This window comes from Muntiacus reevesi, chromosome 12 (genome assembly GCF_963930625.1).
Source record: "Muntiacus reevesi chromosome 12, mMunRee1.1, whole genome shotgun sequence".
In the NCBI taxonomy this organism is placed as follows: domain Eukaryota; kingdom Metazoa; phylum Chordata; class Mammalia; order Artiodactyla; family Cervidae; genus Muntiacus; species Muntiacus reevesi.
Genome location: NC_089260.1, coordinates 78013481 through 78028421, shown reverse-complemented (window position 1 = coordinate 78028421; position 14941 = coordinate 78013481). Strand labels below are relative to the sequence as shown.

At 39.9% G+C, this 14941-nt stretch overlaps 1 protein-coding gene and 1 long non-coding RNA gene across 2 annotated transcripts in view; both read left to right on the top strand.

Moving 5' to 3' along the window:
• Positions 1 to 11117, top strand: part of LOC136145097 (uncharacterized) — a 36306-nt gene extending 25189 nt beyond the window's left edge. The window contains exon 3 of the long non-coding RNA XR_010658686.1: positions 11013 to 11117. This is a non-coding gene — a long non-coding RNA (uncharacterized lncRNA). The remainder of the gene's footprint in view (positions 1 to 11012) is intronic.
• A 3405-nt stretch (positions 11118 to 14522) lies between these two features.
• LOC136144765 (uncharacterized) overlaps positions 14523 to 14941 on the top strand; it is a 54810-nt gene continuing 54391 nt past the window's right edge. The window contains exon 1 of the mRNA XM_065902616.1: positions 14523 to 14607. Within this exon, the coding sequence (XP_065758688.1) occupies positions 14523 to 14607 (85 nt within the window). The remainder of the gene's footprint in view (positions 14608 to 14941) is intronic.

Here is a 14941-nt window from a genome sequence, read left to right as displayed (position 1 = left end):
AAATAGGAAAAAGAGTACGTCAAGGCTGTATATTGTCACTCTGCTCATTCAGCTTATATGCAGAGTACATCATGAGAAACTCTAGGCTGGATGATGCACAAGCTGGAATCAAGATTGCCGGGAGAAATATCAATAACGTCAGATATGCAGATAACACCACCCTTATGGCAGAAAGTGAAGAAGAACTAAAGAGCCTCTTGATGAAAGTGAAAGAGGAGAGTGAAAAAGTTGGCTTAAAGCTCAACATTCAGAAAATGAAGATCATGGCATCTGGTTTCATCACTTCATGGGAAATAGATGGGGAAACAGTGGAAACAGTGTCAGACTTTATTTTTGGGGCTTCAAAATCACTGCAGATAGTGACTGCAGCCATGAAATTAAAAGACGCTTACTCCTTGGAAAGAAAGTTATGACCAACCTAGACAGCATATTAAAAAGCAGAGACATTACATTGCCAACAAAGGTCTGTCTCGTCAAGGCTATGGTTTTTCCAGTAGTCATGTATGGATGTGAGAGTTGGACTATAAAGAAAGCTGAGAGCAGAAGAATTGCTGCTTTTGAGCTGTGGTGTTAGATAAAGCTCTTGAGAGTCCCTTGGACTGCAAGGTGATCCAATAGGTCCATCCTAAAGGAAATCAGTCCTGAGTCTTCATTGGAAGGACTGATGTTGAAGCTGAAACTCCAGTACTTTGGCCACCTGATGTGAAGAGCTGACTCATTTGAAGACCCCGAAGTTGGGAAAGATGGAGGGCAGGAGGTGAAGGGCACGACAGAGTATGAGCTGGCTGAATGGCATCATCGACTCAATGGACTTGAGTTTGGGTGGACCTTGGGAGTTGGTGATGGACAGGGAGGCCTGGCGTGCTGCGGTTCGTGGGATCACAGACATAACCGAGTGATTAAACTGAACTGAACTGTTGGGAAAAACCATACATTTGACTAGACGAACCTTTGTTGGCAAAGTAATGTCTCTGCTTTTTAATATGCTTATTAGGTTGGTCATAGCTTTTCTTCCAAGGAGTAAGCATCTTTTAATTTCATGGCTGCAGTCACCATCTGCAGTGAATTTGGAGCCCCCCAAAATAAAGTCTCTCACTGTATCCATTGTTTCCCCAACTATTTGCCATGAAGTGATGGGACCAGATGCCATGATCTTAGTTTTCTGAATGTTGAGTTTTACACCAACATTTTCACTCTCCTCTTACACTTTCATCAAGAGGCTCTTTAGTTCTTCTTCAATTTCTGCAATAAGTGTGGTGTCGTCTGCATATCTGAGGTTATTGATATTTCTCCCAGCAATCTTGATTCCAGCTTGTGCTTCATCCAGCTCAGTGTTTCTCATGATGTACTCTGCATATAAGTTCAATAAATAGAGTGACTATATACAGCCTCGATGTACTCCTTTCCCAATTTGGAGCCAGTCTTTTGTTCCATGTCCAGGTCTAACTGTTGCTCCCTGAGCTGCATAGAGACATCTCAGGAGGCAGGTCAGGTGGTCTGGTATTCCCATCTCTTTAAGAGTTTTCCACAGTTTGTTGTGATCCAAATAGTCAAAGGCTTTGGTGCAGTCAGTAAAGCAGAAATAGATGTTTTTCTGGAACTCTTGTTTTTTCAATGATTCAGCAGATATTGGCAATTTGATCCCTGGTTCCTGTTCCTTTTATAAATCCAGATGGAACATCTGGAAGTTCAAGGTTCATGTACTGTTAAAGCCTGGCTTGGAGAATTTTGAACATTTCTTTGCTAGCATAGGAGCTGAGTGCAGTTGTGTGGTTGTCAGCATTTTGTGGGATTGGAATGAAAACTAACCTTTTCCAGTCCTGTGGCCACTGCTGAGTTTTCCAAATTTGTTGGCATACTGAGTGCAGCACTTTCACAGCATCATCTTTTAGGATTTGAAATAGCTCAACTGGAATTCCATCACCTCCACTAGCTTTGTTCATAATGACGCTTCCTAAGGCCCACTTCACATCACACCCCAGGATGTCTGGCCCTAGGTGAGTGATCACACCATTCTGATTATCTGGGTCATGGAGCTGTTTTTGTATAGCCCTTCTGGCTATTGTTGACACCTCTTATTAATATCTTCTGTGTCTGCAGGTCCATGGAATTTTTGTCCTTTATTTTGTCCATCTTTGCACAAAACACTCCCTTGGTAGCTCTCATTTTCTTGAAGAGACCTATAGTCTTTCCCATTCAATTGTTTTCCTCTATTTCTTTGCACTGATCACTGAAGAAGGCTTTCTTATCTCTCCTTGCTATTCTTTGGAACTCTGCATTCAAATGGGGATATCTTTCCTTTTCTCCTTTGCCTTTTGCATCTCTTCTTTTCACAGCTATTTGTAAGGCCTCCTCAGACAACCATTTTGCTTTTTGCATTTCTTTTCCTTGGGGAAGTACTTGATCCCTGCCTCCTGTACAATGTCAAGAACCTCCATCCATAGTTCTTCAGGTACTCTTGTCTATCAGATCTAATTCCTTGCATCTATTTCTCACTTCCAATGTATAATTTTAAGGGATTTGATTTAGGTCATACCTGAATGTTCTAGAGGTTTTCCCTACTTTCTTTAATTTAAGTCTGAATTTGGAAATAAGTAGTTCATGATCTGAGCCACAGTAAGCTCCGGGTCTTGTTTTTGCTAACAAGAGCTTCTCCATCTCTGGCTGCAAAGAATGTAATCAATCTGATTTCAGTTTTGACCACCTGGTGATGTCCATGTGTAGACTCTCCTCTTGTCTTGTTGGAAGAGGGTGTTTGTTATGACCAGTGTGTTCGCTTGACAAAACTCCACTAGCCTGCTTCATTTTGTACACCCAAGCCGAACTTGTCTGTTACTCTAGATATCTCTTGACTTCCTACTTTTGCACTCCAGTCCCCTATAATTAAAAGGACATCTTTTTTGGGTATTAGTTCCTGAAAGTCTTGTAGGTTTTCATAGAATTGTTTAACTTCAGCTTCTTCAGCATTACTGGTCAGGGCGTAGAGTTGGATTACCATGATACTGAATGGTTTGCCTTGGAAAGGAACAAAATCATTTTGTTGTTTTTGAGATTACATCCAAGTCCTGCATTTTGGACTTTCTTGTTGACTTTGATGGCTACTCCGTTTCTTCTAAGGGATTCTTGCCCACAGTAGTAGGTAGAATTGTCATCTGAGTTAAATTACCCCATTCCAGTCTGTTTTAGTTCACTGATTCCTAAAATGTCAGTGTTCACTCTTGCCATCTCCTGTTTGACCACTTCCAATTTGCCTTGATTCGTGGACCTAACATTCCAGGTTCCTATGCAGCATTACCCTTCACAGCATCGGACTTGACTTCCATCATGAGTCACATTCGCAACTGGGTGTTGTTTTTGCTGTGGCTCCATCTCTTCATTCTTCTGGAGTTACTTCTCCACTGATCTCCAGTAGCATACTGGGCGTCTACCAACTTGGGGAGTTCATCTTTCAGTGTCCTATCTTTTTGCCTTTTCATACTGTTCATGGGGTTCTCAAGGCAAGAATACTGAAGTGGTTTGCTATTCTCTTCTCCAGTGGACCACGTTTTGTCAGAATTCTCCACCATGACCTGATTTTAAAGCAGCCAAAATCCTGCCATGGAATCCCCTATGTGACTTTAAATGGATATGAATTCTTTGTGTATATTTAGTTTCTTCAAATAAACTTAAGATTAAGTAACAACACACACAAAGTAGTTTTTCAATAAATAATTTGAGATTATATTTCTCTTTTGCATACATGTGTGCTCAGTCTAGTCCAACTCTTTGTGACCCCATGGACTGTATCTCACCAGTCTCCTCTGTCTACGGGATTTTCCAGACAAGAATACTCAGGGGAATAATCATTCCTTTCTCCAGGGAATATTCCTGACCCAAGCATCGAATCTGCATCTCCTGAATCTCCTGCATTGGCAGGCAGATTTTTTACCACTGAGTCATCTGAGAAGCCCATATTTCCCTTTTGACTTATATATTCATTTTGATATATCAGAAGAGCTAGCATACTGCCTTTCTCAGAGTAGTAACTTAATAAATATACCTGAAAAAATGCTTACTATAAAATAATTACAACTTCTTTTTCTTTGTTAACAGATTGTCCTCCCCAATTCTAATATTGAAGACATTCAAAAAAATTAAAAAATTTTTTTTTTTTTATTAGTTGGAGGCTAATTACTTCACAACATTTCAGTGGGTTTTGTCATACATTGATATGAATCAGCCATAGACTTACACGTATTCCCCACCAACACTAAGCAGAATCATTAAATTATCTATTCTTAATTTGATGAGGACACATTTTAAAATAATAAGACTGCATTTTGATTTTAAAATACTTCATTCAATACTTGGAAAATTGGGATATAACTCAAGTACAATTCTGGATTCTTTCAAAACAAATTGTGACAAATTAAAATTCTTTAAGACCCTCCAAGACCCTTCCTACAGAGCATAAAATCAGTTAACATTTAATTTTAGGCATAGTAGAATGTCAACTAGAAATATTTATGCTTCAAAGTAGTTGGAAAAACAACATGCCAAAATATATCCCACATTTAGATTATTTGAAACACTGAGATGTTAAGAACCTGGAGCTCCACATTGGTGGGACGGTGGTCCATATGAATTCTTCCAGTCAAGTAGTTTTGAAGAGAATAAATAAGGGAACTACTCATTGAATAATTTTACTGGAATAAAAGAATGTTTGAAGAGTTACATCCCCATCCCTTCTCTGTGTTTTTTGTCTACTAATGCTTAAAAACTAATCAAAGCAGGAAAATTACCATGTTCCTCTTCACTTTCTCTTCCTCGTTTAGAACCATTCAGTCTATTTCTCCTAAAATACAGGAAAGTCATCCTTTCATGTGATGGTCAGTTTCTTGAGGGGGGAAGAATGCTGTCTATGCCTGTCTTAAAGTTTAATGCTTCTCCTCTGATCTTTGATGCTCTGACTTTCTGCCCAAGAAAGAGAGACAGATGGACATGGACACACACACAAGAAACAAAGTAGAAATGACTGAAGGGAGAAAGGAAGAAACTCAAGGGGAAAGCGGTGGCCACTACTGGTGCAATACATTTTGAGGGATGTATCAACAAGGGCTGCACTGTAGTTGTGGCAGGAGACAGCAGACTGAGAACACACATAACTCTGTCCATGGGAAAGCATTTGGTCTGGATGGATTGCTTCAAGAATCTGGTGTCACAAAGAAAAATGACAATAACAACAAAGACGTGAGCTATGAAATTTCCATACGACAAGGGAAAATAAATACGATTCGAGATGAGTGTCTATAGCCAAGATTACAGCCAGTGTGCTGGCACTCATCTAGATGTGGCACGCAGACTACAAGTGGCAGAAATTTATTCTTTTCAGCTCTCAGAGTAACCAGGGAGAACCTGTCATATAGCTGGAACCCATGAGCACTCAAGTTTGCCCTGATTCAAATGTCCCTTTTCTATGTGTTTGAAGAACGATACCAGAAAAAAACAAAAGAAATGATAATAAAATTATTCACTATCCCTGTAGTAAATAAAATGGCATGATTTTCATGAAAAAGAAGGAAAAGACGATTAAGTTTTTAATGTCTATATTTGTTTATGTTACCATCAATTCAAACATGAGGTTTCTGGATCAAGACAGATTGTTATTACTGACAGTAATACTTGTGTCAGTTCACTACACAACAATTTCTACCTTCTTCTGGGGTGATGCTATATGGACAAGCTGGTGTGTTTGGGTGTCACATAACAGGAGAGAAGCCATGAAATTAAGAATCAGGGATTCAATACACATGCTGTCCAGTTAACATCCTTCCTTCCTGAGAAGAGAAATGATTCTCCCTTATGCAAACAAATTCTCCTAGGGTAGAGAAAGGGAAGTTCCCTTGTGGGAAGTAAGTAGTGGTCTCTAGACCAACTGTAAGTCAAGTGTCTCCAGGTTTATATATCCTGGTATACACCCAAGGTTCCAGGTTTCCTTCCCTTTTGGAATGTAAATATATAGTTTGGGGAGGTAAAGTTCTCTTTATGGAAAGCACAATCACAGAAAACTTACCAAACTGATTACATGAATCACAGCCTTGTCTAAATCAATGAAACTATTAGCCATGCAGTGTAGGGCACCCAAGATGGACGGGTCATGGTGAAGAATTCTGACAAAAGGTGGTCCCTGAAGGAACGGAAAGCCACTTGAGGATTGTTGCATTGAGAACCCCATGAGCAATATGAAAAGCCAAAACTATGACACTGAAAGATGAACTCCCCATTTTGCTTGGCGCCCAATATGCTACTGGAGAAGAGCGGAGTAATAGCCCCAGAAGGAATAAAGAGGATGAGCCAAAGTGGAAACAGCCAGGTGTGGATGTGTCTGGTGGTGAAAGTAAATTCTGATGCTGTAAAGAACGATATTGCAATAGAAACCTGGAATGTTAGGTCCACACATCCAGGTAAATTGGAAGTGGTCAAACAGGAGATGGCAAGAGAGAACAGTGAAATTTTAGGATTCAGTAAACGAAAATGGGCCGGAATGGGTGAAATTAACTCAGATGACCATTGTATCTAGTACTGTGGGCAAGACTCCCTTAGTAGAAACGGAGTAGCCCTCACAGTCAACAAAAGAGTCCAAAATGCAGTACTTGGAGGTGATCTAAAAAATGACAGAATGACCTTTGTTTGTTTCCAATGCAAACCATTCAATATCACAGTAATCCAAGTCTGTGCCCAAACCACTAATGCCAAAGAAGCTGAAATTGAACAGTTCTATGAAGACCTACAAGAGTTTCTAGAACTAACACCAAAAAAAAAAAAAGATATCCTTTTCATCACAGGGAACTGAAATACAAAAGTAGGAAGTCAAGAGATACCTGGAGTAACAGGCAAGTTTGGCTTAGAGTACAAAATGAACCAGGCTAACAAAGTTTTGTCAAGAGAATGTACTGGTCATAACAAACACCCTCTTCCAACCACACAAGAGATGAATCTATATGTGGAGGTCACCAGATGGTCAATACTGAAATCCAATTGATTATATTCTTTCCATCCAAAGATAAAGAAGCTCTATACAGTCAGCAAAAATAAGACCAGGAGCTGACTGTGGCTCAGACCATGAACTCCTTATTGCCAAATTCAGACCGAAATTGAAGAAAGTAGGAAAACCACTAGAGCATTCAGGTATGACCTAAATCAAATCCCTTATCATTTTACAGTAAAAGTGACAAATAAATTTAAGGGATTAGATCTGAGAGAGAGAGTGCCTGAAGAACTATGAACAGAAGTTCGTAAGACTATATAGGAGGTGGAACTATATCCAAGAAAAGAAATGCAAAAAGACAAAATGGTTGTCTGGGGTGGCCTTACAAATAGCTGAGAAAAGAAGAGAAGTGAAAGGCAAAGGAGAAAAAGAAAGATATCCTCCGGTGAATGCAGATTTCCTCAGAACAGCAAGGAGAGATAAGAAAGCCTTCCTCAGTGTTCAGTGCAAAGAAATAGAGGAAAACCATTGAATGGGAAAGACTATGGATCTCTTCATGAAAATTAAAGATACCAAGGGAATATTTCATGCAAAGAGGAGAACAATAAAGGACAGAAACGGTATGGATCTAACAGAAGCAGAAGATATTAAGAGTAGATGGCAAGAATATACAGAAGAACTACACAAAAGAGATCTTAATGACCCAGATAATCACAATGGTGTGATCACTCACCTAGAGCCAGACATCCTGGAGTGTGAAGTCAAGTGGGCCTGAGGAAGAATCACTACAAACCAGGCTACTGGAGGTGATGGAATTCCAGCTGATCTATTTCAAATCCTAAAAGATGAGGCTGTTCAAGTGCTCAACTCAATATGCCAGCAAATTTGGAAAACTCAGCAGTGGCCACAGGACTGGAAAAGGTCAACTTTCATTCCATCCCAAAGAAAGCAATCCCCAAGATGTTCAAACTACCACACAATTGCACTTATTTCACATGCCAGCAAAATAATGTTCAAAATTCTCCAAGCTAGGCTTCAACAATACATGAATCCAAAACTTCCAGATATTTTAGCTGTATTTAGAAAAGGCAGAGGAACCAGACATCAAAATGCCAACATCCACTGAATCATAGACAAAGCAAGAGAATTCCAGATAACCATCGACTTCTGCTTCATTGACTATGCACATGCTTTCAGGTGTGGATCACAACAACCTGGACCATGTTTTAAGAGACAGGAATACCAAACCACCTTACATGCCTCCTGAGAAATCTGAATGCAGGTCAAGAAGCAAGATACAACCAGACATGGAACAATGGACTGGTTGCAAATTTAGAAAGGAGTACATCAAGACTGTAGATTGTCACTCTGGTTATTTAACTTATATGCACAGTACATCATGTGAAATGTCAGGCGGCTGGATGAAGTACAAGCTGGAATCAAGATTGCCAGGAGAAATATCAATAACCTCAGATATGCTGATGACACTACCATTATGGCAGAAAGCAAAGAGGAGCTAAAGAGCCTCTTGATGAAGGTGAAAGAGGAAAGTGAAAAAAACTGGCTTAAAACTCAACATTCAAAATAAATGGATTAAAAAAAAAAAAAACCTCAACATTCAAAAAAATGAAGATCATAGCATCCAGTCCTATCACTTCATGGCAAGTAGATGGGGAAACAATGGAAACAGTGACAGACTTTCTTTTCTTGGGCCCCAAAATCACTGCAGATGGTACTGCAGCCATGAAATTAAAAGACGCTTGCTCCTTGGAAGAAAAGCCATGACCAACCCAGATGGTCAATTAAAAAGCAGAAGCACTACTTTGCGGACGAAAGTCTGTCTCGTCAAAGCTGTGATTTTTCCAGTAGTCATGTTTGGATGTGAGAGTTGGACAATAAAGAAGGCTGAGTGTCAAAGATGTGATGCTTTTGAACTTTGGTGTTCGAGAAGACTCTTGAGAGTCATTTGGACAGCAAAGATATCCAACCAATCAGTCCTAAAGGAAATCAGTCCTGAATATTCATTGAAAGGTCTGGTACTGAAGCTGAAGCTATAGTACTTTGGCCACCTGATGTGAAGAGCTGACTCACTGGAAAAGACCCTGATGCTGGGAAAGCTGAAGGCAGGAGGAGCAGGTGACAACAGAGGATGAGAGGGCTGGATGACATCATTGACTCAATGGACATGAGTTTGAGCAAGTTCTGGGAGATGGTGAAGGACAGGGAAGGCTGACTTGTTACTGTCTGAGAGGTCACAAAGCATCGGACACAACTCATTGATGAACAACAAAAGCTTTCTAGATTTCTCACTAGAATGCCTGAAAGAAGTATGTATGGACAGGTTTATAAGACTATATAGGAGGTGGTGATCAAAACTACATATTGTCACACATCTTTAACGTCCATGGCTTGCTTATTAACTCTTGTTCCATTAATTCCTTGCTTAGAGGGCCCTAACCTTGCAGAAACATGAAAATATTTACTTGTTGGCAAAGAAAGAGAAAGAAAAAACTGAGGTAAAAAGATGGCAGAATACAATAAAAAGGGGGGGGGTTACAACAAGTAATCAGATTCTAGGAACTAACATAAATGTTAGTCTGAGCAAGACAACCTATAGAACTCATTCAAAACTGCATGAATCAAGGTAGACCTGTGGGATTAAATATGAGAAGGCAGCTAAAACAATACAAAAGATGTAAGTAATGAGCTGAGGCACTGTGAAGAGAGCCCCGAGGAACATGAACTTGTATGAGTAGAAGACCATTGCAAGGATCCCAAGAGAGAATATCCATAGGACTAAAATAAAATCAAAGGAATCTGTAGTGTTAAAAAAAGTAGAAAACTTTAAGATGAGCAGGACTGTCAAATATTCTTTTAAGCAATTTAACAGAGGCAAAATATTGCTATGAAGTATAATAAATAAGAAGATATTGGCTAGAGATGTTCGTAGGAACACAAAATGTGTTCAAGCTCTTTGAGGAATGATTGGATGGCACTGATGGGGTGATACAAATTTAATTTTGGAAAGTTATTAAGAGACAGGAAAGAGTAAATAAATAACTGGAAAAAGAAACTGTGTTATGCTGACATGTTTGAAACTTCATAAATGTTGTTAACTATATAATTCATAGAGTAAGGGTCCTGAGAAGGGCTGGAGATGGCATAGGCAGAAGCTATCAATGGACAGGAAGAAGAGTCGTTCTTTAATAATATAAAAAGAGAAAATGTCAGGCAGATATGTTCTTAGGTTCCAGGACAGAAATTTGAGAGACTTATCTTCTGATGCCTTGATTTTCTCCATGAATTAGAAGGTGGGTGATGAGGGACAAAATGGAATCATAATAAGAGTGGGTAACTATTTCAACAGATGCTATAGAGAATTGAAGAGTGAAGAGTAAAGAAACAAGGACACTTGGCTAGGCAGCGATAAATGTTGAAACCATTGTGTGATTGTTTTTTTAAGCATCACTCAGAAACCCAGCAATGGGAATAAAGAAGATAAAATGTTGAGTGTTCAGGATTGGTGTGTCTCAGGGTGTCTGTGACAGATGGACAATGGGTAAACAGACATAAGGATATCGACAAGAAAAAAGGTTGACATTACACATTTTCATGAGTCAATTTTGTTCCCCAAAGGACATCTGATAATCTTGGAGATATTATTGATTGTCATAAGAATAGGCTATGGGTGAAATAGCAGTTATTTTAAATTATAGCTCTGATATAAACTTTAGTACAAAGAACTAGTGGTCACTGTTGGCAGAATTGCCAGAAGCCCAACTTTAGGCTTGCCCTGACATTCTAAAGGAATTCCTTAGCTAAAATAGATCTAGGACCTTCCAAAATTGGTCTAGAAGTTCAGTAAGGAAGAAATAAACATGAACACACTTATCAATATGATTTTCCCACCCTCTGCGGGGCTCCCTTCTGGCTTCACTCTTTGTAGAAAGACTTGTACTTTTACAGAACTGTGGAGCTTTTGATGAATTTCTTCACCACCAAGGATCATGACTTTTTTTTTTGGTTTTTTTTTTTTTTTTTTCAGATTAAAAGCTCATCGATCATTTCTGTTGGATGAACCTCTCTGGTATACCATCTGAAGGGTATTAGGGAAAAAAATGTCATATTCCTCTAAAGACTGAAAAAGAAACATGATATTACTGATTCAACATGATAGCTGTTTCGAAGGCAGAATTAAAGGAACATAATTTCAGCAGCTTCCTCTTTTCCTCTAATCCCAGAGTTCATTGTTATTTTATACACTGAGGCACTTTGGAACCTCTCAGATGCTTTTAATCTGGCACTTCCTAGTTGGCAATTACTACTTCATCTTCGGTCTTTATGCTCTTAAGAATTTGAGCTCATAAAACAACATTGTTCTTATAATTGTGGAAAAACCACAGGAAAAGAAAAATTCCCTGTCTTGATCAAGCCCCACTTGTGAACATTTCTATATTTATTATACTTATTATTCTTTAACATGTTTTACATTTAAGGTGGAATTGCACTCTCTTTTTGAAAAAGGGGGAGAAATCAAGAAATCATTCTCACTGAACTACACTGGGAACATACACTAAGGGGTGTAAAAAAATTAAAGCGACTCCCCATGTTGCAAAATGAAGTTTAAAAGGCGTCTGAACTAAAGCTAACATCGCATGCGGCCAATGCCCTGGCAGAATGGAGGGATGCTAACTATGCCTGCCTGCAGTGTCACAGGAGCCAATTCATGGGAGAAGAATGAAGGGACTTAATTAAAGGTGGATGATGTCACTTGAAACAACTTTTGGACTGAGGTTAGGTCAGGGTTAAGTTAAATTCTATGAGGAGTCCCTCTATGCCATGTCAGTGGACAGTTCAAACAAAGTTGATAGAAGGGAGGTAAAAGCCAAGAAGTTAAAAGTCGCACAGTAAAATAAGTGTCAATGTGTAAAAAAAATGATGACAGTTTAAAGCATTTTGAATGCTGAAAATGTTTAAGCAGGAGCATCAGAAACAGGCTTACAAAAGCTGTTAGACCCCGGTAAGGGTGGAGCTTTTATAAGATATATCCAATGAATCCTGGCTCTTTGAAAAGGGCTCCATTTCAAATGAGTCACTTACATACTTTCCCCTGCACATCAAGAGCACCATCTTAAAAGGACCAAGGAACACTAGAAAAATCTCGTGGATAGTACACATTTTAATAGCATGTTAAGATTATGTAGGCAGGGTACACGGTTGAGAAATGTGAATTTGATCTACATAAGTAAATGATCTTTGTAAAATAATTTTAAGGAAGAAAAATTTACTCTTGGTACTATGAATTTTGCCTAAAATGTTTGACAAACAAGATATATCAATGTAATAGTCAAGAAATATGTATTGATTTCCCCATTGATAGACATTAATATAATGTCTGGAAATGTTTTAGAAAATGTAAAGATGAAATGGACATGACCATATCTTTAACAAGTAAGAGAAACAGGTATTAAACAAATGGTAACACTTAATTTAGGTAGGCATAGATATAAGAAGTCTATAACAGGTATAATCAATGTCATGAGGAATGATAGGTATAATCAATGTCATGAGGAAAAATGATAGATATGATCAACATCATGAGGAAAAATTATGGCCTCCTTCACCTAGGAATAGTAACAATTATATGATAGGTATAATCAATGTTGTGAGGGAAAAAAAAACAACAACCAGTATCCTTCACCTAATTTAGAATTATAAACATGGATTATAAGCTTACCCCAGTAAGACTGGTGCATCTAACCACATGAACCAGGTCTAATCACATGGTTCCTCTAACCACGTGGACCACACTCTTGTCTAACTTAATGAAACTATAGACTGTGCCAAGTAGGATCACCCAAGATGGACGAGTCATGGTGAAGAGGTCTGACAGAATGTGGTCCACTGGAGAAGAGAATGGCAAACCACATCAGTATTCTTGTCTTGAGAACCCCATGAACAGAATGAAAAGGCAAAAAATATGGCGCTGAAAGACGAACTCCCCATTCGGTAGGTGTCCGATATGCTACTGGAGATCAGTGGAGAAATAACTCCAGAAAGAATGAAGAGACAGAGCCAAAGCAAAAACAATAGCCAGTTGTGGATGTGACTGGTGATGAAAGAAAGGTCTGGTGCTGTAAGAGCAATATTGCATAGGAACCTGGAATGTTAGGTCCATGAATCAAGAAAAATTGGAAGTGGCCAAGCAGGAGATGGCAAGAGTGAACGTCGACATTTGAGGAATCAGCAAATTAAAATGGACTGGAATGGGTGAATGTCACTCAGATGATCATTATAACTGCTACTGTGAGCAAGGATCCCTTAGAAGAAATGTAGTAGCCATCATAGTCAACAAAAGAGTCTGAAATGCAGTACTTGGATGCAATCTCAAAAAACAACAGAATGGCCTCTGTTTGTTTCCAAGGCAAACCATTCAATATCACGGTAATCCAAGTCTATGCCCCAAACCGTAATGCTGAAGAAACTGAACTTGAAGAGTTTCTTCAGCAGAAGAACAGAAGAAACTTGAACGCTTCTATGAAGACCTACAAGACCTTCCAGGACTAACACCCAGAAGGATGTCCTTTTCATTATAGGGGACTGGAATGCAAAAGCAGCAAGTCAAGAAACACCTGGAATAACAGACAAACTTGGCCTTGGAGTACAGAATGAAGCAGGGCAAAGGCTAATAGAGTTCTGCCAAGAGAATGCACTGGTCATAGAAAACACCCTCTTCCAAAAACATAAGAGAAGACTTTACAAATGGACATCACCAGGTGGTCAACATTGAAATCAGACTGATTATATTCTTTGCAGCCAAAGATAGAGAAGCTCTATACAGTCAGCAAGAACAAGACCGGGAGCTGACTGTGGCTCAGATGATGAACTCCTTATTGCCAAATTCAGGCTGAAATTGAATAAAGTACAGAAAACGACTAGACCATTCAAGTATGACCTAAATCAAATCCCTAATGATTATACAGTGGAAGTGAGAAATAGATTTAACGGACTAGATCTGATAGACGAGGGCCTGTGTTTCTCCACTTCCCCCTCCAGCCTGTGACCCTGGTGCTTCTTTTCATCACAGCCCCCACTGAATGCTCAGGGCACAGCTGGTAAGTGAATAGATCAGAGGCTCCATTCCTCCACTGAGAAGCTCGGATGCTAGTAGGAGGAGGTATAGGCCAGGTCAGGGGCAGGGGAATGTGTAGGAGTGCAAGGGCCACTCTCCTCGCCCCCGCACTGGACACATGACCCCTTTGATGGGAACCTCTCATACTGCACACCCAGCAGGGAAAGCACAGCACAGACCCTACCTCTGAGAGACTTCAGGACACCAGCATTCCGTGGGCCCCAGGAGGGAATGTGAGAGGATCCACAGGAAGCAGGGGCTTTGAGAGGGACCTTGAAGAGGACCCTCAGCCTCCTCTTGTCCACTTCAGCCGGGGGGTGTCTCATTCGCTTCTCAGGACTCCTCACCACAGCCAGTGCAGATGTCCTGACCTTGATTCCATACGAGGTCCAACAAGGTGGTCTTTGCCTCAGTCCAGGAGAAATGACGCATGTTTCTGTCACCGTTGCCACCCCAAGGTCCACCCCTCCCCTGACCCCACTGCCTATGCTCCCTTCCTCTGACGTATGTCAGTGTGTACTTGTGTGCACACGCAGAGAATCTGCTCCACATTGCCAAAATATCCTGGGGTCTCAGGACCTCTAGTTCCCACGGCAAACTACGTGGCAGGGAGACAGCGCTAGCCTAGGAGATCCTAACTCTCCCTTCATCTCAAGACTCTGCCCCTGCCGAGGCTGATTAGTAGTAACACACACACACACACACACACACACACACTAAATAAAACTTCACAGGCTAAAACGTATTGACTGAAAATTTATAGAAGCAATAGATAAGTTTGGTACCTATTATCTGACTCAGTTGACCAAGTAGAAATTATTATTCTTAAATCTTACAAAGAC